Source organism: Podarcis gaigeae (genome assembly GCF_964106915.1).
Source record: "Podarcis gaigeae genome assembly, chromosome: 3".
Classification (NCBI taxonomy): domain Eukaryota; kingdom Metazoa; phylum Chordata; class Lepidosauria; order Squamata; family Lacertidae; genus Podarcis; species Podarcis gaigeae.
Window position 1 is genome coordinate 122,205,853 of NC_139680.1, and position 26,449 is coordinate 122,232,301.

The window sequence follows — 26,449 nt, forward strand, 5'->3', positions numbered from 1 at the left end:
GTCCGTAGTGGGAAACCAGCAAGCAGGATCTTAGCGCAAGAGCAACTCTCCTGTAGTTTTTGGAAGCCTGGCTGCCTCCAGCTGTGGAGAGGGACCATCGCCATCTTGGTCAGCAGCCACAGAGAGGCCACCATGAATTTGTCTCATCCTCTTTCAATGCCTTGGCGGCCACCTTTGCCTCCACAGTTTACCGTAACTGCATGATGATGATTATTATTATTAGAATTTATAAACATGCCCTATACCTGGGGGTTTCGTGGTGGATCACAGAATAAAACCACAAAATACATAAACAAAACACAAACAACCCAATAGCACCCCCAGAGAAAAGAGCCACATTTTAAAAGGGCAGAGGATGCCAATCACATCAATCAAAGGTTAAAAAGGAACATTTTTGCCTGGCACCTAAAGGTGTATAATGAAGGCACCAGGCGGACTTCCCTGGGGAGAGCATTCCACAGACGGGGAGCCACTGCAGAGAAGGCCCTGCTCTCATGTTGCCACCCTCCAGGCCTCTCGCAGAGGAGGCACACGAAGGAGGGCCTCAGAGGATGATCTCAGGATCCAGGTTCATCTGGGGAGAGGCTGTCCTCAAAATATTGTGGTCCTGAGCCATTTAAGGCTTTATAGATCAAAACCAGCATTGGGTCTGGAAACTAATTGGTAGCCAGTGCTGTCGGACCAGGATTGGTGCAATATGTTCAAACCACCTTGCTCCGGTGAGCAACCTGGCCGCTGAATTCTGCACCAGCTGAAGTTTCCGAACCGTCTTGAGAGGCAGCCCAACGTGTAACGCGTTGCAGTAATCTAACCTTGAGGTTGCCAGGGCATAGACAGCAGTAGTTAGGTGATCCCTGTCCAGACCGGGGCGTAGTTGGGCCACCAGCCGAAGCTGATGGAAGGCACTCTGGGCCACGTGTTGAGTGAAGGACATTGCAGCGCATGTTGAGGATCCCTCCTCCCCCACTTGATGCAGGAGGGGGGCTGCGAGAGAGTGGGATACGCCCCACAGAGAGGCCCACCGGGGACCCACGTCATAATATCTGCAGCAGCAGGGAATTGCCATTTCAGTCCTGCAAGATTGTTCAGTCCTGCATGAACCCTGTTGATCCGATCAAGGTTTTTTTAAACAAATTTAATTTACGACTTCCCTAAATACAAGCACAGGCCGGATTCCAAAGGACTAATGCTTGGCCTTTCTGACAGCGACAAGAACTCTCAATGACCAGCTTATTCCTAGGACCAGACGTGAAATGCGGCTGTGTCATTTATACCGGCCTCTGCCGAGAAGCCGCTCATCGCTCTAGATGACAAGCCACGTGCAGCAGAACCAGGAATCTCTGCCGCCTACTCACCCTGCTGAGCCCGTACGGACCCTCCTCGTCCGGCGGGACCCCATAATTCCCGACCAGGGGGTACGTCAGCACCAAGATCTGCGATTTGTAGGAGGGGTCCGTCAGCGCTTCGAGGTAGCCCACCATGCCGGTCTGGAAAACTGCGGAGAGGGAAGCCAGAGGAGGCCTGGTCAGCACTGCAAGGCCCTGGCCAAAGGGTCAGTCCTCCTGCCCCGATCCATGGGGGGGTGGCTGGCTGAACCCCCAGGCCCCTGGCCAAAGCCACTTCAGGGGGCTGGAGGGTCATTGGGGGAATCGTGACAGAAGCCGCTGCGCCATCAATGGGGAAGCCCAGCCAGATGGGCAGGGTACAAATAATAAATTATTATTATTATTATTATTATTACTATTATTATTGCCTGACCCCCCAGGGGCTTTCAGAGGAAGCAGAGAGGCAGCAACCCTGGACCTAGACCACCCTGCCCCCCTTCCCGCGTTCTCTGGGGCCGCGCTGATCTCGGTCCCGCCAATCCCGAGGCCCCCACATCCCTTCTCAGGTGACGATAATTAGAAGTGCGCCAGAAGCCGCTCAGGTATCAGGTGCTGCAGGAGGGAAGGGGGGCAGGAAGGGGGTACACAGCGGCCCCAGTGCCCACTTCTGGGACCCCCCCAGGCTAATTGAGAGGGCAGCGGAGGAGGGGGGCTGCCTGGCCTGGACCTCAAAGGGGACGTCACACGCAGACACTGATCCATTTGTTGGCATTTTGGAAGTTTCACGACTTGTTTTAGGCGCCTCAAGTCCAGATCGTAGAATCGCAAAATTGCAGAGCTGGTGGGGACCTCAGGGGTCATCTAGCCCAGCACAGAGCCCGGTCTCAGCTTAGAGCTGCACATTAGTCTCACTCTTTTGGGGGGGTCTTATTTTGTTTTCACACCCTGTCATTTTACTATTATTATGGGCTGGGGCCCGAGAAACTGGCATTAGCCAGAGGTCTCTGTTGGGCCCTGAAAGGGCTTGCCCCCCCCCTTTATCCAGGATTATTTCTGCAACACAAAGCAAAGTCTCAGAAGCCTGAAGGGGGGCGTGAGAGGAGACCCCCCCCCAGCCCGGCTTGCTTCCTGGGGGTGATCCAGGAGCGGAGAAAGGGCCCAATCCAGATGCCAAGGGGTGGGCCCGGCTTTGCCTTGGAGCCCCATTGCAGCCCAGCAGGCCTGGCCCCCGGCACAAGGCGAGACCCCCACCCCACGGGCCCCCCCCCCCGCGACCTCCCCGGCAGGCACTCTGGACGCGCTCAGAGGCGCTCTCCAGCAGCTGCGGCCTCCCTCCCGCCCTGGGCGCGCTTCGGGGCTGCGGGGCCCCGGACCTATGGGGGGACCCCCGATCGCCCCCCCCCCGAGCAGGAGCAGAAGGGGCAGCCCCTCCCTCGCCCACGTGGAGGGAGCAGGCTCGGTCTGGGGGCGGGGCAGGCGCGGACCCGGAGGAGGACAGGGAGGGGGAGGGGTCCCGCCTTTGTGCCCCCTCCCCCCACCCGGACCCCCCCCAAAAAAAAGACTCACCCACTTCCCCGGCGGCGGCGACCTGGGCTGCTCCGAAGGGGCGCCCGCGCACCAGCGTGCCATCTTCCAGCACCAGGCTGCCCATCGCGGCGCCCGGCACGTGGGCGCGCCCGCCGCCTGGACCGGGAGGAGGAGGCGGGGGCGAGCGGGGAGCGGGAGCGCGCCGAGCCGGAGGGAGGGAGGAGGGAGGAGGGAGGAGGGCCGGATCGGGGCCGGAGGGCGAGGAAGGAGCGGCGCGCCGAGAAGAGGCGGAGCCGGCGAGGCCGGGGAGGAAATGACCCGCCAGGGGGCGGGAGGAGGGGAGGCCTCGATCCGCGGAGGGGATCTGCCCCTTTCCCCTTAGGGGGACGCAAGAGCCCGGATCGGGTCCTCGGGGGGGGGGGGTCCCTAGACCAGGAGAAAGTAGCAGAGGCCGGCCGAGCAGAGACTCTGGAGAAGCCAAGCCAAGCCTGCTCTCCGAGATGAAACTCTTGCCGGGGGTCCCGCTCGCCACGCGCAGGAGGAACAGTGGGGCACGAGCCCTTATATAGCCTTTGGAAATTGACCCCCTGGAGCCCGAGACCCCCCCTCCATCCATGCATCACAGAAGGGGGGGGTCTTGTTTTTTGTTTTTCCTGCCTGCCAGGTTATCTGCCTTATCTGATTGCCCTTCCTGGTAGTCCCTCCCCCTTTCAGATGGTGATTTCCCAATTCCGGAGACAATGGGGAGGCTCCCTCGCCCCCTCCCTCCCTCCTCTCAGGGAAAACATTTGGTCCCTTTGGGAATTAAAAATGGTTTCAGGACGGGCTTCCTGTGCTGATCTATCTACGCTTATGAACATTTATTATACATCTGAGACGTTTAAATTCTAATCACAAAAGGACCCCCCCAAGACATACAATTGGGGGTCTCCACAGCCCCCCAGCCACGCTTGAATGGAAACATCCTGGCACGGCACACCCCCTCTTCCTGCATTGCTTTTAATGGAGGGATGCATCCTTTGCAATGTTATCGCTTCTTTTTTTCATTAAAAAGTGCCGTTTATGAAGTTTGCAGAGGAGGGGAACCCGCTTACACGGACAGAGGGAAGACCCCCCTCTGCTGACTGTGCCCTGTGCCCAGGCAAGCCTTAGAAGTGCCGCTTTGTGCAAGCAAAATTTCAAATGCCCCCAATCTTTTTTGGGGAGGCAGTGAAAGGTTGCTGGGCACCAGGGAGGCCAGGCCAAGAGGCCAGCGGACTTCGCTTTTGGCATCGCCCAACAAGGTCAAAGCTCCCCGGAAGCCAACAGTCCGTGCAAGGCAGCTGGCAGCTGGGCAGGGCTAGTGGGAGTTGCAGCGCAACATCTTGGAGGGTGCCACGTTGGCAGAGGCTGCTCAGACATTGCCCCAGACCCTGGGGCATGGGCGGCAAGCAGCAAATGCCTGGCGCTGCTGCACAGCCGCAGGGAACTCTTGCCATGTTATGAGAATTTTAAGGTCTTAGGTAAAGGTCAAGGGACCCCTGACCGTTAGGTCCAGTTGTGGACGACTCTGGGGTTGCAGCACTCATCTCGCTTTATTGGCCGAGGGAACCGGCGTACAGCTTCCAGGTCATGTGGCCAGCAGGACTAAGCTGCTTCTGGCGAACCAGAATAGTGCACAGAAACGCCATTTACCTTCCCGCCGGAGTGGTACCTATTGATCTACTTGCAATTTGCGTGCTTTCAAACTGCTAGGTTGGCAGGAGCTGGGACCGAACAATGGGAGCTCACCCCGTCATTGCAGGGATTCGAACCGCCAACTGTCTGATCGGCAAGTCCTAGGCTCTGTGGTTTAACCCACAGCGCTACCCGTGATATATGTAATAAATGTTCATAAATGTACCAAGCAAACGCGTACATAAATATATAAAGCACATGTCTGAAACCCCACAGAAAAAAAATCCTGAACAAATTGACCTCAAATATTTCTCTGCTAGGTCAAAGTGGGAAACCTCCCCATTGTCTCTTTCCTCACAAATCCTGTCTTAAGGGCACATTTAAGATCTGAATAGGGTGTAGCCTGTGACCTGGCCCAGGAACTACGTATTTACCATTACAAAAGACTGGCCAGGCTCCCCAGGCAATCCAATCAAGTAACCATTAAACAGGCTTTGCAGGAATTTATGTAGGGGGCAGTTGCCCCTCCAGCAGATATCCTGCACATGCAGCCCACTACCTAAGTCAGCAGGATCACTTTTGTGACTTTTGTGATTTGTCCCCGCAAAACACTTCATCACAGTTTCTTCCTATCTATTCAAAGGGACTCTGCTGCAGGATACCAAATGGAAGAATTAACTGATCAATGTACTGGCTCACAGGAAAAACTTCAGAAATTCATCTAGACCTGTGAGCTCAGCTCCTCAGCAGCCCCTCTGCCTGAGGGATAATCCCTGGCATTCTGATACCTGAGTGCCAGACAGGTAGCCATTCCAGAAATCACAAACCCAGATGAAGACAAAAGGGTGTGATGAACTTGGCTGGGAAACAGGGAAATGTAAATATCTTTTTTGTTCCACTTGATGGGTGTTTGGTGGAGGGCAAGGGGAACCATGGGGCAGGGTGCAGGATGCTCAGATTACGGTCACCAGACCTCCCCTTTCATGATGTAACTGTGATGTAGTTGGGCTGTAACATGGGGATTAGCAGCTAATAAAAGTTTGGGGGCTCTTTTGTTGGGGGCTTCCATCTTGTTCCACCTGGTGGCAGGGGGGAGTCCTGTGGCGACAGTCTTCAATCAAGACCAAGCCGACTAGCTGCTGTTTTGCTCTGGCTGGTGTCCTTGTTTTTTGTGCCAGACAGGAAATAAACAATGGACTCAGATTTCCGTCGTAGACCGCCCTTGCTGTGATGTAGGTATGATGTTTCTGGGGGTGGTCTTTGACGCCAAGGTGGGCAATTTAAAATGTCTATATAAGGGTGGGCACACCTTTGTTCTGGGTCCTCCTCTGTCCTCCTGCATGAGAGGGGAGCCCCCTGTTGCAACAGTTCAATAAAGATCAGGCTTCCTAGCTGCTTTGCTTCTCGATATTCTCTGACTGGCCTCTGTTCTTTTCTTCAACCGATGGAGAACCTGCAGAGGACTCTACAAGGGCCTTTGTGTCCCCCATAAGGGAATAAAGGCAGATTTCCGTTTATTACACCACACCCCGGTTCCCGTTGCCCCAGGTGCCTCTGGCAGCCCTTGGCACGTGGCTCTCCTTGGCATGTCTTTCCCAGGGAGTCCAGCAGGGGACGCTGCTGCTGTGCCTCCAGGCCATGTGAGATGCACGGGGACATGCGTGTGGCTTAGGCAGGAGCAGTGCATTGTGGGAGCACGAGGTTGGGGGGGCTGAAGGCTCATCCTGGGCAGATCTCCGGGCGCAGCAGCCAGCAGGGGGCGCTTTGCAGGAGGGGCAGCGCATGCATAGAAGAGCCAGACAGGCTTTGAGCTGCATTTATACGTACATGGGGCACCTTAGCAAGGAGAAGCCACGCTCCATGCCCTGGCAGAAGCAGCTGCCTTGAGGGTTTGCCACTCAGCGGTTGCTCACTTTAGCTGCAATTCCTGCAATTCCACCCCCATTGTTCTGCCCGGACACTGAGGTCCAGCGCCGAGGGCCTTCGGGTGGTTCCCTCGCTGCGAGAAGCCAAGGGAACCAGGCAGAGGGCCTTCTCAGTGGTGGCACCCGCCTGTGGAACTCCCTCCCACCAGATGTCAAAAAGAACAACAACTACCAGACTTTTAGAAGACATCTGAAGGCAGCCCTGTTTAGGGAAGCTTTTAATGTTTGATGTATTAGTGGCTGGGGAAGCCCAGCCAGATGAGCGGGGTGTAAATAATTTATTATTATTATTATTATTATTATTATTATTATTATTATTATGGCAGGGGGTTGGTCTAGATGACTCTCGGGACCCATCCCACTCTACAAATCTATGGTGTGTACGGGGAATGCTCAAGCGTTGAACCACTCTCAAGTATTTTCACGGCAAGAATTTTGTTTTTTTTCACTAGAGGCTCCTGAGGCTGTTTTAAGGGAAAACACTTGAGGAAATTAGACCATAAGAAAAGCCTTCTGGATGAGACCAATGGCCCATGGTTACAGAAATTACGGGGGGGGGGCACATCTTTAAAGTTGTTTAATGTTACAAATATTATGCATAAATGTATCCATTCGACTTGACGGCTCAGGGAAGTTACCTAGGTTTATCATATAAAATCAACTCCTTTGCCAGTTCCCTCCATTTCAACACTTTTGCCCTTGGAAAAACTTTTCTTTTCCCTGCCACCTCCCCAAGCCTGAGGACATGTATACACACCTCCTACCCCAGGAAGTGCCCAGAGGTGACAATTGCTGAGCTGATTGTTGGCCAAGGAAAGCCTAATCCCATCCCCAGACATGCAAAGGAAGTTCTATTGTGCTTTGGGTGGAGGGACTTCAGAGGTCTTTGTCTAGGCTCATCTTATACCTGGATCTTGCCCTTATGCTAATCTTGTACCAAGGAATTGTCTGCACATGTTTGCCAAGGTGAAGCTACTGTCTCCCCCTCCCCTTTGGTGACATGTCAGTGATGTAGCAATGATGCATCAATGATGCTGTATGAATTGTATTCTGGGATATGGTGGGAAAGTTTTAAAAGTCCCTGTCACCCCATCCTCGGGGTTCAAAATTCCTCTTTGAACCTGTTGCGCAATAAGCTTTGGTCTACAGCTCTTTGCTCCGGTTGGCTGGACTCCTTCCTTTATTCCACAGGGACCTGCGGGCTCTGTCCGACCAGCTGGGGGACTGAGCAGCCTCACACCTAGATTTTTCCACAACACCCACCTAGTCCAGGGCTCTCACATGGGCCAAATTTCAAAGCGCTCCCTGGTTGTAAAGCTGGCACCAGCAGAAGAGCTACTTTGGGCCCCAGATGCGAATGATGCTCCTTGCTTGGGGCTGCTGCGTCCGGCCGAACAGATCTTGCCTACTGCCACCATCAGTGCAGAACTGTTTGCACAACTCAACTCTTAGAGCAGCAAATACCACCTGGCGGGCTGCTCTAGCATCAAGCAGGGAGCAGGTGCCCCTTCTTCCACTTCTATGATTCCAGGCTATGGAGCACCACCACCAGAATACCTGCCTGCCTTGTTTAATTCTCTGTAGGAAGCAAAGGTCTCCTTCCAAGAGAGTTCTGGAGCTGGCGTCCATCCGAGCTGTAGGCAGGCAGGCCAAAGACACGGCCGTTTCCCCCTTTCTTGTACGTGATTCTGCATTTGGATGGTGGCCCCATCTCCCCCTCCCCAATAAAAAAAGTACCACATTTTTTGCTCTATAAGATGCACTAGACCACAAGACGCACCTAGTTTTTGAAGGAGTAAAACAAGAAGAAAAAAAATTTGAATCTCAGAAGCCAAAACAGCAAGAGGGATCGCTGCGCAGCAAAAGCAGCGATCCCTCTTGCTGTTCTGGCTTCTGGGATAGCTGTGCAGCCTGCATTCGCCCCATAAGACGCACACACATGTCCCCTTACTTTTTAGGAGGGGAAAAGTGAGTCTTATAGAGCAAAAAATACGGTATTTTCCTGGCACCCTTCAAAACTCTTTGGTAAGCTGAAGGGAGCAGCAAAGATGAAGAATGAGTTCCCTGCAATGCAAGCGTCCCAGGAAGGCCCTGCTCTTTCATAGAAGAAAAATTAGCCAGCCAGGGTCTCCCCAAGTGACCACAGGAGCCTCTTCACAATGGGGGGGCCGGTCGAGTTCATAGAATCATACAGGCGGAAGGGACCTGTGAGGGCAATGCAGGAATCACAACTGAAGTTCTTACGCAACCAGCCAAACTGCTGGACTACGCCAAAATGGCAAAACTAACAGGAAGACAAGAATCAAGAGGATAAGATTTAATAAAAATAATGGGGGAAATTCATAATTTATTTAGGAGACCATTGTAATCAAATTGAAACTTTAGCTGGACTCTGAGACTCACTTGTAATGTAATGAAAGCATGGTTGATTTGAAAATTGAAATTTGGAGAACAGAAGCGCTCCAACTGGAGAACAGCCTTCACCAAAGGTGTCCTAGGCTTTGAAGACACTCGAACTCAGGACGCAAGGGAGAAACGTGCTAAGAGGAAGGCATGCTTGGCAAATCCACACCGTGATCAACTCCCGCCCAGAAACCTCTGTCCCCACTGTGGAAGGACGTGTGGATCCAGAACTGGCCTCCATAGTCACTTACGGACTCACTGTTAAGACCGAGTTCATGGAAGACAATCTTACCCGGCTAATCGCCAAAGAAAAAGAAGAAGAAGAAACATTTTAATAAGGAACCATTCTAGGGTATGGGGGGAAGTCAAGCAATTCAGAGAATCTCAAGAGACGGTTATATAATTGATTGTAAATTTGTATTGATGAAAACAAACAAAAAATATTTCAAAAGAAAAACAAAGTTCTTATGCAACCTTTGGGCAATCCTGTTTAAATGCCTGGAATGAACCTGAGGGGGCCGTGAGCAGCTCACAGGGGGCTGCTGCCTCTGTATGTCCAACTTGCCGTCAACACACAGAAGCAAAAGTGTGAAGTTCCTTCATTTCGGCAATTGTGGGTGAGGACGTCAACACACAGGTGCCCTGTCTCCAGCTTGACTCTTCCTGGGGGGCAACGGACAAACCTTTCTAGGGAAATAGCGCACAGCGGGTTTTCTGGGAGAGAGTCTCACGCACCTGCAAAGCAAGGGGGGCAACCACCATCCCTCTGACTCTGGCTGCGTCAGGGACCCCATCCATGAGGCCCTTTGGGGGTTTAGAGGGCAGCAGCTGCAGCGAGGCTTGTGAGATGCAGGTTCTGGCCCTTGTGAGAATCCCAAGACACCAGAGCGGCCTTGGCGGAGAAGGGGGGAGCCCAGGGCGCCTCTTCCTCTGGGACCCTCTGGCCAGCAGCCCCAAGGCAGAGACCCCTGAGCCCTGGGGGGGGGTTCGATTCCGCCACAAGGACCATTCCTCTCCGTGTTCCGCTTCCAGACTTTATTACAAACTTGTGGCCCAAGCCAAAGGGTTTCTGTCCAGCCGCAGAGAAGAGAAGCCTCTAGGAGAACTTTGCCTTCCGCCTCTGGGTGACCCACAGAAGGAGGGAGAGGGCGATGGTGACAGCTCCCAAGGTCCCAAAGAACAGCAGGTAGGGGAAGGTGCCCTGGAAAAGAAAGGTCAGTTAGGAACACTTTTCTCCTCTTGCGGCAGCCCCCAAAGCCCCCCAACACCCAAGCCAGTCTGGGGAAGGCTGGGAGGGGGCAGTGCCTTTGACTGTTGGCTGCCGCTGGACCTGGCTGGGTCGAGGGTCTGCCTTCTTGCAGAGAATCATAAATTGGATGAGTTGGAAGGGTCCCTGAGGGTCTAATAATAATAATAATAATAATAATAATAATAATAATAATAATAATAATATTTATACCCCGCCCTCCCTGACCAAAGCCGGGCTCAGGGCAGCTAACACCAGTAAAATTACAGTAAAAACAAAACAGGGGTGGGGAACCCCAATTTAAAATGCAGGTTAAAATGCAATTTAAAATGCAGCCTCATTTTAAAGTAGCTGATAAATCAAGACCATAAGGGGAGGGAAACATAAGGGTCAGACTGAATCCAAACCAAAGGCCAGGCGGAACAGCTCTGTCTTGCAGGCCCTGCGGAAAGATGTCAAGTCCCACAGGGCCCTGGTCTCTTGGGACAGAGCGTCCCACCACGTCGGGGCCAGTGCTGAAAAGGCGCTGGTACAATTCCCTACAATGCAGGAATCTTTTTGCCCATCGTGGGGCTCGAACATGTGGCCCTGAGCCGCCCACACAGCTGCAGGGCTGGGGCAGGGCTCCCGCCGTTGGGCCAGGGGGGGGGCAGCGGCCCTGCATTCCTGGCCTCCGCTGTCTCCCAGCCCCCAGGCTTTCCTGGTGCACGAAAAAAGCCGCTCTGCTCCAGTTGAGTAGCACAACCCCCCCGGCCCCCTCTTTGCACCCCTCCTCTCAAACACAAAGCCCCCCGCCCTCTGGGGCAGCTCACCTGGCGCAGGCACTTGTAGCCGTAGTGGGGGCTGGTGCAGAGGCACTGGGGCAAGCCGGGCCCCTCGTGGGAACACAAGGAGTCCTTTGGGCACAGGTGGCCTGCGGGAGGAAGAGGACAAGAGAAGGAGACTTTCCCCACATCCTGCAGGTGAAGAATGTTCAAGAAGAGTCTGCGGGATCAGGCCAGTGGCCCAACTAGTCCAGCATCTCGTCCTACAGTGGCCAAATACCCCAAAGAACCTCAGAATCCAGGAAGACTGTCTCTGGACCTGAAGGTTCTAGAAGAACAGAAGAGAAGCCTGCTGGGTCAGGCTAGTGCCAAATCTAGGCCAGTGCTCTGTTCTTACAGTGGCCGACCACACGCAGGATTCAACCAGCCTCCTTTCTGGCTACCAGGGCCAGGCCACGATGTCTCGGTGGTGGAGGCAATGAGACCCCCCCCCCCGGGAGCTCCCCAGGTCCTTGCAGGGCTCCCCTCTGTTCCAGCGAGGTCTGAGCAGAACGTCCCACGCAAGGCCACAGGTCTTGTGCAGGAGAAGCTCCTGGCAGCTGGTGCCCCACGAGCCAGATGCATCTGCCCGCCCCTCCTGCAGCCCTTGCTGCAGTCGTCCTTTCTAGGGTTGTGCCTCGAAGGAGACGGGTGGTTGCCCTGAGCAACTGGGCCGTGTGGCACGAGGGATCCTGGGATGGCCCTGCACTCTGGACTGTTTTCCTGCCCTCCCCTGAGCTCTCTCAGTGCTGCTTGTGGCCTGATCTGAACACCAAACAGACACAGCACCATGCCCAGGTCCCAGGGTGGGTCGCTCTCGCCCCACAGAGCACTTCTGGAACCCCTGAATGGTTCAGACCCGGCTCCAGTTCCTACACTGTGGGGGTCAGGTGGGACTGCTATGAGGAATTATGAAAAATGGAGCAAGCCATTGTGTCCGTGATGAAAGCATTGCTGTGACTGGGCTTGATTCATTGACAATAATTTCTGATCAAATCCCACAAGCCTCTCCACCTCTGCCCCATCTTCTCTACTGTCCATTTTCTACGCCTGACAGGCATGTAAAGCATTCTAAATCACAGACTGGTGGCTTCACCAGGCATCCTGAGCCATAAAGATAGGAGGTAACTTTGATGTAGCTTTCGTTAATCTTTAGATAGATCTGAAGGGCCAGGAAAAGAGTTTACATGGAGATGGTAAATGCAGCTTTCTTTCGTATGGGTTTATGAGCTCTGGGGGTACTAAATGCATTTCTAATTGGCTCCTGTTTATTTAAATTAACCACGTAGGCATGCTCAAGTAGGAAACAGTTTCTTTGTAGTTAACAGGATTTCTTCTGATCTGACTTTGTCCCACGTGGGGTTTTTGAAATGCTCAGAGGAAATCTGATTGGTTCTTACGAACACTGTTTAAAAAGTTCTTTTGTGAATAAAACGACCTGGGCCAAGGGCTGGACAGGATTATTATTGCCACCCCTCCCAGAGTCTTGCTGGTCAAGCCTCGTGTGTATTCTATGAATCAGAGTCCAATCCTTCCTTGCTTTGGGAACGCAACACTTCACACAGCATCATCCTGCAGCTCCTTCACTGCGGCGGATCTAGGAAGGACTTTGGTGGCTTCCCAAATCGATGCTTCCTGCGCCCCACATCTGCCCTGATCCCCCCCCATTCTGCACGAGGCTGTTCCTCCAGCCCCCAAGCAGGCCAGCCCCTGCCCACCCCCTCCATACCGAGCCCCCCTGAGCCGTTGCAGGGGTTCCTCTGGCCGTTGCAGATCCGGCTGCTTCCTTGGACGGTGACGTTGTCCCAGCCTTCGTTGCCTCCAGGGCAGTCCAGCGTCAGGGGCAGAGCGCTGCGGATCAAGGGGAATTCTGAATCTCACTGAGTCCAGGACTGGTCTCCCCCCAACTGTCCCAACAGCAGGACTTGGAAGCCATGTCCCAGGGGCCCGCCTTGCAGCAAGGGGCCACGGGAGCCACAAAAAACGTCCCGGCCACCACAAAGCTGCTGTTTCCCAGGAGGCAGCGGCACCAGGGGAAGCCATCACCCTCGGGCTCAGCTGGCCCAGTCCAGGAGAAGCAGGAGCCCCCAGCCCAGCTCTCCACCCCACTCACAGGGTCTGCAGCTGGGTGAAGCCCCGGAAGGCATCTTCAGGGAGAGTCTCCAGAGGGTTGTCAGTCAGGTCTCTGCATTGAGAAGGAGGAAGCACAGTCAGGCCCTGAGCTCTGGTACAGAAACACAGGAAACGGCCTTTTGCAGAGTCAGGCCCACTGACAGGGTCTCTCCAGGGCAATGGTTCTCATACTTTTCCCCTTGGGCCACAGAATAAAAATTCGCTTCGACTGCACCAACTTTTAAACTGGTAAGAAATACATTGGGAAATGAAAAGAAACTGCTCCTCGCAGTGCTTGATTCAGTACGTTTCCGAGCACAGTTCAAAGTGTTGGTGCTGACCTTTAAAGCCCTAAACGGCCTCAAAGGTCCAGTATACCTGAAGGAGCGTCTCCACCCCCATCGCTCAGCCCGGACACTGAGGCCCAGCTCTGAGGGCCTTCTGGCAGTTCCCTCCCTGCAAGAAGTGAGGTTTCAAGGAACCAGGCAAAGGGCCTTCTCGGTGGTGGCACCCGCCCTGTGGAATGCCCTCCCACCAGATGTCAAGGAAATAAAGAACTATCTAACTTTTAGGAGACATCTGAAGGCAGCCCTGTTTAGGGAAACTTTTAATGTTTGATGCATTATTGTGTTTTGATATTTTGTTGGGGGCCACCCAGAGTGGCTGGGGAGGCCCAGCCAGATGGGCGGGGTATAAATAATAAATTTTTATTGTTATTGTTATCATTATTATTATAGCATAGCACCACACCCTTTGAGAGCCACTGCTCCAGGGTTTGGGGCATGAAAGTTTTACCAGCCCTTCTTGCATCTGCCCTCCCCTGAGGTTGAACCTGAGGCCTTCTGCATGCAAGGCACCTGCTCTGCCACAGGGCACATTTTGGTGTGGCACATCACACGGGCGCCACTGCCCCCTCTGGGACAGGGCTACCAAAACCTCAGGACAAGTGTATCATGTTGAGGCATTATTTCTAGTTGACGCATTATTTCTAGCGCAGATGAACAACCCGGGAGAGGGTGCTTGAATACAAACCTCAGGCTCCCTTCCTAATACTTCCCTGTACAATGGGGCACCAAGACTGTGACTCAGCCCCATTCCAGGGCAGCCTAATCCCTGCATGGCGTTACACGTGAGCAAGCAAATACAAAGCCAAGCAGAGACCAGAACCCTGTCACTCCAGCTCCCTCTGAGAAGGCCGGGGGGAAAGGACAGGCGACTTCAGGTTAGGACCCAGGAGCTGAATCCGTCCCACCAATCCAGCCTGAACAAAGGAGCCTAAAGAGGGCTTGGAAGGCGAGAGAGTTCCACAGGCACCTGGGTGGCCACTGTGAGAACAGAATGCAGGACTGGGTGGGCCCCTTTGGCCTGATCCAGCAACCAGGCTCCTCTTAGGTGTTTATGAACTCACATGAGCAAAGCCGTGCTGGCCTCCTGGAAGCTGGAACACAGGTGCTGCAGCGAGCAGTTCCCCAGATCCAGCCTAGAGGACAAAGAGAGAGGAGCATCAGTTCACAGGAGTCCCCAGTCCCTGCCCTTCCTTCCCTCGCCCTCCAGCAGTTTTGGAGGTTGGGGGTGAAGGATGAGTTTCTCACAGCAGCAATAATATGGGGCTCACCCCAAACCTCAGCCGCAGAGCCTCGCACTTCCGTTGGGCCTTTGGAACAGCCGCCAATTAGGCAGCATCAGGTCACAATCTGTTCCAGGCTTCTAAGCAGAGAATGGTAGAGTTGGAAGGGACCTGAGGGTCATCTAGTCCAACCAACTGAAATGCAGGTGCTCCAGATGTTCATCAGCACCATGCAGCTATGCTGACAAGGGCTGATGGGGGTGCTAGTCCCACAAATATGGAGTATACCAGCAGTGCCAGATTACCAAATAGCCAGAGTAGACACCGGCCTATGGGCCCCATGACAACGGATCAAAATAATATTGATTTCATCCTCAAATAATTTTTAATTTGGAAGAGAAAATCCCATTAACTCAGAAGCCTACATTATTGCAAGCCCCCCCCCCCAAGATTTTGACTGCCTAGGGGCCTCCACAGGGTTAGTTTGGCACTGTGTATCAGGTTGGGGGTAGATGCATCAGCCTTTCGGGGGCCACCTGAGAGCATCATCTCTTCCCCAAGGGCCCACAAGAGATTTGCTGCAATGCATCCAAGTCCAAGCGGTGATGTGGGATGAACATTTTCCTCCCCCCGCCCCAGACAAGATGGCCAATTGTCAAGGGATAATGGCAGTTGTAGTCCAGCAACATCTGGGAGGCACACAACATCTGCTACGCTTGCCATGAATAATAATAATAATAATAATAATAATAATAATAATAATAATAATAATAATAATAATTTATTTATACCCTGCCCATGTGGCTGGGTTTTCCCAGCCACTCTGGGCGGCTTCCAACAAAACACTAAAATACAATAATCTATGACAATGCATTCACATCGGGCGACTGGAGCAGCTACCAGAATCTAAGGTCAGAGTGACAGGTAACATTTCCCAGGTGACTATCCCTTGGGAGCACACATGCCAGGCAGTGGTGCTGTGAGTGTGACCTGGGGGACCAGAGTTTGAATTCCCACTTAGCTGTGAAGCTCACTGGATGAATCTTGGACCTGTCACTCAGCCTAACCCAGGCTTCCTCAACCTCGGCTCTCCAGATGTTTTTGGCCTACAACTCCTACGATCCCTAGCTAGCAGGACCAGTGGTCAGGGATGATGGGAATTGTAGTCTCAAAAACATCTGGAGGGCCGAGTTTGAGGAAGCCTGGCCTAACCCTACCTCACAGGGTTGCTGTGAGAATAAAATGGGGAGGGGAGAACCAAGGCCTTGAGGTCCTTGGAGGAAAAGGTGGGATCTAAATAAAATAAATATTTATGTATTCTGTTCTTCAGGCATTTATTTATTAAATGTATATACTGCCCTTCACTCAAGGATAAAACTACTATTTGCAAAGCTAAGCAAGGTCTGGTGTGTTTCAAATTGGATTGGGGCCTGCATGTTGACACTGCTGCATTGCAGGGGCTTGGACTAGATGATCCTTGGAAGCATAGCTGTCAACGTTTCCCTTTCTTTAAGGGAGATTCCCTTATTCCGAATAGGATTCCTCGCAAGAAAAGGCAAAAGTTGACAGCTATGCTTGGGAATCCCTTCCAGTTCTACAATTCTATGATTCTAAAACACAACATAAAAGCAGAAGATATATAGAATCATTGATCCCGGAATGGCAGAGTTGGAAGGGACCCCAAGGGTCACCCAGTCCAAATTCCTGCGAGGTAGGAATCTCAACTAAAGCATCCAGGACATAAAACCGCACATTGACAGAAAGCAGCGCCCCTCCCGGCACGCAGACGGCAGCGTCTTCGTCCCTCCCTCCCTCCGCTAAAAACTGAAGAGTGTCCGGGAAGGGTCCCCTTTTCCAACATGGCCGGGATTCCCTTGGCTGCAGCCCCCGGGCTCCCTCCCGGCCAGCCGGACTCACCCCACCACCAGCACCGCGGCGGCGGCCTCGCCTCCCGAGCAGCAGCAGCGGCCCCGCAGCCGAGCGCCCGGCCGGGAGGAGCACTGCGCGGCCACCGCGGAGCCGTTGCGCACGCGCCCCGGGCAGCAGCCTCCGCCGCACACCGCCGGCAGCCCCGCGCCCCCGCCGCCGTCCCCCGCCAGGCAGGAGCCCAGCAAGGGCAGGAGGAGCAGCAGCGGGGAGAGGCGCCTGGGCGCAGCCATCATGCGGCACGTGACCTCGGCCCGGGAGGCGTCACGTGAACGGCAGAGGCCCCGCCCCTCGACACGCCGCAGGCGCAGCCACCCTTGGCGAAGGCTGGAGCGCGGGGAGAGGCGGGTCGCTGGATCCCGACAGGCGGGGCAGACTCGTGTTCTCATGCGGGTCAAAAGTCCCTGTGGACCTCGGGATCCAGGTAGACTGGCTCTGCCCCTGGAAGCTCCTCCCCGAGGGAGGGCAGAAGAAGAAAGAGCCTGCAGCAGGATCAGGCCCAGGGGGGACAACACCACCCTATATATATATATCTATATTGTTGTTGTTTAGTCGTTTAGTCGTGTCCGCCTCTTCATGACCCCCTGGACCAGAGCCCGCCAGGCCCTCCTGTCTTCCACTGACTCCCGCAGTTTGGTCAAACTCATGCTGGTAGTTTCGAGAACACTGTCCCACCATCTCGTCCTCTGTCGTCCCCTTCTCCTTGTGCCCTCCATCTTTCCCAACATCAGGGTCTTTTCCAGGGAGTCTTCTCTTCTCCTGAGGTGGCCAAAGTCTTGGAGCCTCAGCTTCAGGATCTGTCCTTCCAGTGAACACTCAGGGCTGATTTCCTTCAGAATGGAGAGGTTGGATCTTCTTGCAGTCCGTGGGACTCTCAAGAGTCTCCTCCAGCACCAGAATTCAAAAGCATCCATTCTTCGGCGATCAGCCTTCTTTATGGTCCAGCTCTCACTTCCATACATCACGACTGGGGAAACCAGAGCTTTTACTATACGGACCTTTGTTGGCAAGGTGATGTCTTTGCTTTTTAAGATGCTGTCTAGGCTTGTCATTGCCCTTCTCCCAAGAAGCAGGCGTCTTTTAATTTCATGACTGCTGTCACCAAGTGCAGTGATCATGGAGCCCTAGAAACTAAAATCTCTCACTGCCTTCAATATAAACATTTATAAATATGCACAAGCATGCATTACTCTCATGTTGCAAAAACACATTGAGCACCTATATTTGCAGCACACCCAAAAGTCACAGAATCTGTGCATCCAAGCGGAGTGCTCTGAATAATGGCATTCTTATTTTCTGCCTTGCATGGTTCCTGGGTGAGCAATACTCAGTGGGCAAACTGAAATGAATGAACATGGTTAACTTAAGGCAAGGGGAAATGTGAATTAAATTGGAGGGGGGGGTATGGGATGGCTGGTTGTGCACCCACAGTAGTGGCCAGAAGAGGAAAGACTGCAGGGAGAGGCATCTTGGTGCATCTGCAGCAGCAGAACCGGACGCCTTCATCTGCCTCAGCTGCAACTAAACATGCCTTTCCTGTTTCGGTTTCTACAGCCACAGCAGGAGATGCAACCTTCTAATGGTTTGACTTTACCCCTGGAAGAACACTCCTCCTTTGTCTCCTGAGATAGACAGATGCCAACCTGTGGCGCCCGCCCTGTGGAACGCCCTCCCATCAGATGTCAAGGAAATAATCCACTATCTGAATTTTAGAAGGCATCTGAAGGCAGCCCTGTTGAGGGAAGTTTTTGATGACTGATGTTTTAATGTACAGTGGTACCTCGGGTGCAGTACTTATTTTGTTCTGGAGGGTGTCGTAAATAAAAATATGCCCTTTTCCCTTATGGGGTATCCAAGAGCCCATATAGAGTCCTTACATAGGTTCCCTATTGGTAGGAGAAAATAACAGAGGCCAACCAGAGAATATTGAGAAGCAAAGCAGCTAGTAAGCTTGATCTTTATTGATCTGTTGCAACAGGGTATTCCCCTCACACGCAGGAGAGGAAGAGGACCCCCCAAAAATGCTGTGCAAGGGCTTATAAAGACTTTTGAAATTCCCATTCTCTAGATCAAGACCACCCCCAGAAACATTATGCATTCATCACAGAAGGGGTGTAACCTAAGACCACCCCTCAGATAAGGCAGTCTAGAACAGAACATTTGCATGTTGTTTTCTCCTGTCGCTTTGTTTATTTCCTGTCTGGCAGGTTACTTGATTGGATTTCTTGGGGAGCCTGGGCAGCCTTTTGTAATGATAAGGCTCACACCCTTATTCAAACACAGATTAAGACAGGATTTGTGAAGGAAGAGACAATGGGGAGGCTTTTCCATTTTGACCATGCAGAGAAACATTTGCTCAGTTTAGGAATCAAAAAGGTTCCAGGTTGGCTTTCCTGTGCTGATCTATGTACGTGTGGTTATGAACGTTGCCATATATCTAAGACCATAAAATTCCTATCACAAGGGCTGTACTTAACCTGAAACTGCTCTTAACCTGAAGCACCACTTTAGCTAATGGGGCCTTCTGCTGCTGCTGCTGTGCCGCCGCAGCCCAATTTCTGTTCTCATCCTGAAGCAAAGTTCTAAACCCGAGGTACTATTTCTGGGTTAACAGAGTCTGTAACCTGAAGCGTCTGTCACCTGAGGTACCACTGTACTTTTAATCTTCTGTTGGAAGCCACCCAGAGTGGCTGGGGAAACCCAGCCCAATGGACAGGATATCAATAATTATAATAATAATAATAATAATAATAATAATAATAATAATAATAATTCTACTGTGGTGACAATGCAAAAAACAAACAGCATCCTGTTCTCTGTTTCCTCACAGTGGCCAACCTGTGGGAAACCTGCAACTGCAAGCAGGATCCGAGCACAAGTGCAACTCCCCCTCAGGAGCATTGCTCCCTCGGACTGTGGAGGCAAAGAGGGGCTGGGGAAATCCAGCCAGATTGGCGGGGTAGAAAAAATAAATGTTGTTGTTGTTGTTGTTGTTGTTGTTGTTGTTATAGAGCAGAGCCACTGCCAGCCCTCTCCACCTTCATGAATTTCCCCCCAGTTCTCATTTAAAGACATCCAGGTTCATGGCCCTGGCTGCCCCTTGTGGGAGGGAGTTCCACAATTTAATTCCGCTGCCTGAAGAAGGCTTTGCTTTCATCCCTTGCCCCTCTGGATCCTGGCACGCAGATTTTTTTGCTCCCATGTGCATCCTTCCCTCACGGGTTGTGCTGTGGGTTAAACCCCAGAGCCTAAGACTTGCCCATCAGAAGGTCGGCGGTTCGAATTGATACGGATCGGAAAGGGGGGGGTACCTTCTTTTCCCCTCTCCCTTGAGCAACCGAGGTGATGACCTCAAGGGTATTCCCCGTTCACCCACCCTCAGTTCCCCTCACCGTTGCACAAGCACCACACCTTCCCCAGAGCCCCTTTCTCTTCTTTCTTCCACGAGCGAAATAAGCTCGAATATATGAATGTATTCTCCTATCTTTTCCTATGGCTATTTGCGCTCCATACTCAGAACGAGTAGACCGGGCGCTCCTGTATCTCCGCTTACTCCTATGGCTGCGTCTTGGCCAATCACAGCCATGCATTCGTCCTGCAGGAGCTAGCTCAGGCAGCTTTGCACGCCTCATTGAACCTACTGACAAGCTGTTGACGGCCCCCCACTGTGAGAACAATGGATCCGAAACTGGAGACCTCGTAAAACTGTCAAAATGTATCCATTCCTGCTACAATGTGTCCATTTTGTTTCCGCTTTTGATCACCAATACCGAATAGGCCAAATCACATAGGAAACCTTTGGAAATTGACATAAAATCAACCACAGCTCCGATTTCTTTGCTCTTGGTGTCATTCAACTCAGTCCCTTCTGGACTCCATGATGTGATCCCTACTTCCATAATCCCCGGAGCGGCAAGGCACGTACACAGGAACTTCTTAATCCTGTCAGATCGCTTCGCATAACCCTTCCCCCGGGCAATACCAGGTGGCAGACGATGCATATCTCTGGCCCTTTGTCCTGCCACCACCGGTACTTGATAAATGATTGTCTATGTGTATTTCTCGCTCTACATATTTCCCCCTCCCTTGTCTCAAATGTAAATTAGTGTAACCCCACCTTTTCTCTGAGACACTCATGACGTGTGTAATATATTCATGATGTAATCCGTGAAACCCAACTCTCCCATAATGAATTCATGACGCTTCGTGCACTGAATTCTGGGACTTGGAGGGAACTTTTAAAAGTTTATGTCGCCCCACTCTCGGGGTTCAATCTCGTCTTGAACCTGTTGGCCAATAAACTTGGATCTTCTGCAGTTTGCTCCTGTCTCCGGCTGAGCTTCTTTTCTTCCGCAAAGACCCACGGACTCTGTCCGATTGGCTGGGTGGCAGGGTAAATACGCACCCAGATTTCCGTAACAGCTTGGCGCCCAACGTGGGGCTTTGAGCGGTTCTCCCGAGTTGCTGACCGGGGGCCCCGAGATCTTCAGCCAGCTCCGGGCCACTTTGCCTGGGAAGACCCTTCTGGGACCTCCGGCCATCTTCCGGGCGGTAATCGAAAGCCCCAGGAGTTCAGCCGGGGAGCAAAAGGGATCCAGCCGGCTTATTCATCGATCCCGGGATCGGATCAACACAGAAGACTCGTGAGTATAGGAAAGAAATCCAGTGAACTGGTGGGAAAGGGGGTGGAATTCTCCTGGCAACCGAATTCTCTGCCCTCCTCTCTATCACTTCTTCTCACCTTTCTCTTGGTCCAGTTAGCGAGAGAGACCGTGGACCGCCGCTCGACCCGAAAGGGGGGTTCTGAGCTCTATCCCTTTCTCTAAACTCTCCAGCCAGCCGCACCAATTGGGAGCCCGAAGGGTAAGACGGAGAGACCCGACTTGAAAGATAGCCGACTCTCCGCAACGGGCATCCCAGTTGAAAGCAAGGGGTTGGAGCTCTTTTTCCGATCTTCCCGAGCGTCCTTTCTAGGGGGCAGGAAGTGGTCTTGCTTTCTATCCTGATCCCAGCCGCACCGGTCGGACTACGTACCCTGTGTATCGTAAGCCCGCTTCCGAAAGCAAGGGGGATTTTCGATCCGAAATTCTATCCAGGGACGACCCGATCTGGCACCGCACGGCGCGGGCGTTCAGTAGGGCCCCTTTTCCTGAGAGTGATCGATAGGTAGGAGGTTGCCAGGGGGGAATAGCCCATGAGGAATTGGGCGGGACCGGCAGAGTGGAAAGGGACCCCAAATTACTGGTCAAGGAAATAGGAAAGGAAATAATACCGGATAGCTAGAGCTCTTTAAACTCTCTAAGGAAGTTGCCAAGCGACTAGAGGCCACTCTTATACTGCAAGCCCTTTATTGAGTATACCGAACACCTTAGACCCACCAAACTTTACCGACCCCTATCCCTCTCTCCTCTTTCTTGTCTAGACACGCGTGAAATATACTATGGGTACCCAGGCTTCCAAACACGAGCGGGCTCACTCTGGGAGGAAGGCTTCCAGAAAGCCATCCCGATCCCAGAAGGATCCCGACTCTCCTCTCCAATTTGTCATCACACATTGGAAGTCGATTCCTGGCCACGAGTTATTATCTAAAGAAAAGTTAGAGGACCTCTGCTCTGAAATCTGGCCCGCCAGTACCGCCTCGGCTAAACCTGAATTGCGCTGGCCGACAGGGGGTTCGTTTAATGAAGAGCGCTTGAACTATTTAAAGAAATACTTAATGGAAGAAAAACCTCGCCAGTTGGAATACCTGGCTGCCTTCGAGGCCGTAAGGAGAGTGCTCCAAGCCCCGAAGGGAACAACTTCTTACCAGCTACCTATATTGAATCCCGGGCGACAACAGATGCCCCCCCCCTTATGAAGACGAGGATATACAGCAGGCCCTGGTTCACTTTTACTACCAAGGACCACCGCCGTCTGACAGCGGTTCGAGTAGCGATGAAGAAGGGGGGGGGGGAAGGGGCTCAAGACAGTAGAAGAGTCACAAGGCTACAAGCCAAGAAGGACCAAAAGGACCTCGGGCTGGCTAAAACTAAGGACTCTGGACAGGCTAAAACCAAAGACCCCGGGCAGACCAAAGCTAAAACCCCTTCCTCAATGCTCCACAACACCATTGAAGATCCTGCCCCAAACAGAGATAGAGATCTCCCCTCCGAACCTTGTGGGTCTACAGCAGAGTCCCTGAACTATGACCAAGAAACCCCAGGACCTTCTGACCAAGTGAGCTCTACTGTGAGCTCTACCGCGATCCAAATGCCTCTAAGGGCTTTGCCGATCCCGCCTCTCTCACCTGACGGACCCCCAAGAATGGTGTATACGCATCATCCCTTTTATACTTCGGACCTCGTAACTTGGTCCAACCAGATGCCCTCCCTGAGGGACGATCCGGACAAATGTCACCGCCAGATCAGCGCAATCTTTTCCACCCACAATCCTACCTGGGCAGATGTCCACGTCCTTCTGAATGCCCTCTTTAACGAGGCAGAGAAGGCGGACATTCTGGCTAAAGCCGGGGAAGCTATAGAATCGCCCGATTACCAGAGGGGACGGCCCCAAGGATTGCAGGCGCTCACCGCACAATGTCTCCGAGTAGAACCTACATGGGATTATAACACGACAAATGGGATCTGGTGCTTAAAATTATTTAAGAAAGCCATTCTGGACGGCGTAAAGGCTGCCGGCCAACGCACCGTTAATTGGACCAAAGTCCAAACGGTAATGCAGGGACCAAACGAACACCCTTCTGATTATTATACGAGATTGGTCTCTGCCATCAAGACCTGGGGAGGAATAGACCCCGAGAATCCGCAACATGAAGTAATCGTTAAAGGTTTCTTCAAGGATCAGGCCTGCCCAGACATTAGGAAAGCCCTGAATCTTCAAATTGGATACGATGGAAAGAGTATAAATGAAATCTTATCCATTGCGAAATCCATCTACAACTCTCGAGATGAAAGAAAGAAAAAGGAGAGTAAATCCGAGGTCGAACAGATCTTGGCCTTAAGCATGGAGACTACCTATGGCCCTAACCGAGGTAGAGGTCTCAACCGAGGAAAGGGGGTCCGGGGAGGAGGACCTCCTAACCCCTATAGGCAATGGGGACCGGGGACTGGAGGGTGTTACTACTGCCAGGAAGAAGGACACATAAAAAGATTCTGCCCTTACCTAAATACGCCACCCTACGGGGGGCAGGAATCCAAGCCCTTCTCTGCTCGAACCAGCCACCCTCCTTTTCCCCCGCAACCCAACGTAACCCCAGGGTACACCAACCACCAACCGGCGACTTATGCTCCACCAACGCCCTCGAACCCGATACCTCAAACCCGACCCCAATCGGGACCCCGGACCCAGATGGCAGCCATAGACCAGTCTGCTCACCCTTGGGCGAATGCCACTGCGCCTCCCTTGCATCCTCCAAACCAACCACCTCCCGATGATCAGGACACCTATTGACAATTAGAAGGGGATCCCACTCAGGCCCAAACCATCTGCCCCGTCCTTGCACTGTCACCTGAGGACCCGGTCTGCACTATTGAGATTGACGGCCACCCCTATCAATGTCTATTGGACACAGGGGCTACTTATTCCACCCTAACCAACAGCCACCTGGAACCAGGGACAGTGACCAAGAAAGTAATGGGACTGGATGGGATACCCCGCACTTGCCCGCTCTCGCGACCGGCTAAGGTCACCCTCGGACCATTACTAGCGGAACACACTTTCCTTTTAACAAGCAGCCCTGTCAATCTCCTCGGCAGAGACCTCCTCTGCAAACTTAACGCCACCATAAAATGCTCCTCCGATGGCATTTACCTACATATGCCAGGGGACTCTATTCCCATGTTCCAAGGTATCGTTCAGGAATCTAAAGCGGATCGACAGTTTCCCGAACTCCCTCTTGACCTAGAAACCGACTTGCCCCCCTCCCTATGGGGCACTGAATCAACCTCAGTCGGGCTCTTACTCTCCGCCACTCCAGTCAAGATCACTTACCGAAGTGACCTACCCTTCCCGTGCACCAAGCAATACCCTCTGCCCAAAGAAGCCATAGAAGGCCTAACACCCATGATTGAGGACTTCCTCGAAAAGGGGATCCTAGTCTCGTGCGCTTCACCCTGTAATACTCCAGTTCTCCCGGTCAAGAAACCCGCTAAAGAAGGGGAACCTATACGGTACCGTTTCGTGCAGGACTTGAGATTAGTGAACCAATTCGTAATACCCCGGCACCCAGTAGTGGGAAACCCGAACTCCCTCCTAAACGCAATTCCAGCGGGAACGACTTGGTACTCCGCTGCGGACCTGTGCTCCGCCTTCTTCAGTATACCCCTGGACCCGACCAGCCAATTCCTCTTTGCATTTACCTGGGGGCCCGGCCAACTAACTTGGACCAGACTTCCCCAAGGCTATGTAGAGTCGCCCGCAATTTTTTCGGCCATATTACATCAAGACTTAGAGGACATCCATCTACCGGCTAGCTCCACCTTACTCCTTTACGTGGATGATATTTTATTGTGTTCTACCACTGAAGAGGCGTGTAAGATAGATACTAAACACCTCCTATCAGAACTGGCAAAGAAGGGACATAAGGTGTCCCCAAAGAAACTCCAATATTGTAAACAAGAGGTCAAGTATCTGGGACACATCCTGGGTGTAGGGACCCGAAGTCTAGCCACTGACAGGATTGAAGCAGTCACTAAAATCCCTCTCCCAAAAACGAAGCGACAGCTGCGCGGCTTCCTTGGCATGGCCGGCTTCTGCCGAGCATGGATCGCTGGTTACAGCGAAATAACGAAGCCCTTAACTGTTATGACGCGTCAGGACCACCCAGACACCTTGGTCTGGGAAGAGGAAGCTTACAACTCTTTTGAACGACTAAAACGGGAACTCAGATCCGCTCCTGCCCTAGGATTACCCGACTACCGAATCCCGTTCAACCTATTTATTCACGAGCAAATGGGAGTAGCCTCCGGTGTCCTAACCCAACCCTTCCGCGACCAAGAGAGGCCAGTAGCATATTACAGTCTGCAACTTGACAACACTGCTAAAGGGGCTGTCAGTTGCCTGAGAGCCATTGCAGCCGCTGCAGTCCTCCTCGAGAAGGCCCAAGAAACAGTTCTGGGCCATGAAATCACCCTTCACGTTCCCCATTCGGTCTCAACCCTCCTAACTCTAAAAGGATGCCACCATTTCTCAAACTCACGCCTCAACCGGTACGAAGCCCTCCTCCTAACCCCAACCAATGTTACCATTAAACGTGTCAACTCGCTAAACCCCGCTACCCTGCTACCCCTTCCCGATGATGGCACCCCACATCATGACTGCACCACCATAGTCCGGCAAGCCGAAAAGCCCCGTGAAGACTTAGATCATCTTCCCCTGGAGAACCCGGACCTAATATTATATACTGACGGCAGCTCTAAAGTAATTGACGGGGTTAGAAAGACTGGGTATGCGGTGGTCACCGACTTCGAAGTACTAGAATCAAACCCAATCAACTCCCAGTACAGTGCCCAAGCCGCTGAGTTAATCGCGCTACTGCGTGCCTGCGAGATAGGTGAAGGGAAGCGGATAACCATTTATACCGACAGTAAATACTGTTTCGGCCTGGTGCACACAACCGGCCAAATTTGGCTCCAGAGAGGCTTTCTAACCGCCGCCGGGTCTCAAATCTCGCACGCCGCCCTAGTTGAGCAACTTCTCACGGCGATCCATTTACCTGCCGCTATAGCTGTCGTCCACTGCAAAGCCCATACCAAGGGTAGGGACTCAGTTTCTAAAGGAAACAGACGAGCCGACAAAGCCGCACAGATGGCTGCCCTACGCATTCCTAACAATGAATCCGAGTTTCAAGCCCTCCTGCTACCAGCAGACCTAGACCTTACAGAAATTTACAAATCTGCCCCAGGGGATGAAAAGGCTATGTGGGAATCGATAGGTGCCACCGAACAACAAGGCATCTGGGT

At 52.7% G+C, this 26,449-nt stretch overlaps 2 protein-coding genes across 2 annotated transcripts in view; both read right to left on the reverse strand.

Annotated features, from left to right (window-relative positions):
* CAD (carbamoyl-phosphate synthetase 2, aspartate transcarbamylase, and dihydroorotase) overlaps window positions 1–3,026 on the reverse strand; it is a 43,660-nt gene extending 40,634 nt beyond the window's left edge. The window contains exons 1-2 of the mRNA XM_083732953.1: window positions 2,892–3,026; window positions 1,356–1,495 (exon numbers count right to left, since the gene is read on the reverse strand). Coding sequence (XP_083589079.1) covers window positions 1,356–1,495; window positions 2,892–2,976 — 225 coding nt within the window. The 5' untranslated portion in view covers window positions 2,977–3,026. The remainder of the gene's footprint in view (window positions 1–1,355; window positions 1,496–2,891) is intronic.
* Window positions 3,027–8,763: 5,737 nt separating this feature from the next.
* ATRAID (all-trans retinoic acid induced differentiation factor) lies at window positions 8,764–16,746 on the reverse strand. Its single transcript, XM_083733818.1, has 6 exons — window positions 16,482–16,746; window positions 14,406–14,477; window positions 12,999–13,070; window positions 12,615–12,736; window positions 10,895–10,995; window positions 8,764–10,037 (listed from the first exon to the last, which is right to left on the reverse strand). Exons 1-6 carry the CDS (start codon window positions 16,724–16,726, stop codon window positions 9,933–9,935), a joined length of 717 nt encoding a protein of 238 aa, XP_083589944.1. The 5' UTR covers window positions 16,727–16,746; the 3' UTR covers window positions 8,764–9,932.
* Between the last annotated feature and the right edge of the window lie 9,703 nt (window positions 16,747–26,449).

Coding starts and splice junctions, on each gene's coding strand:
- ATRAID (XM_083733818.1), bottom strand. CDS start 16,726: ATGATGGCTGCGCCCAGGCGCCTCTCCCCGCTGCTGCTCCTCCTGCCC. Junction 14,478..16,481: donor GCCGCGGTGCTGGTGGTGGG/GTGAGTCCGGCT, acceptor TTTGTCCTCTAG/GCTGGATCTGGGGAACTGCT. Junction 10,996..12,614: donor CAACGGCTCAGGGGGGCTCG/GTATGGAGGGGG, acceptor TTCCTCCCGCAG/GCCACCTGTGCCCAAAGGAC.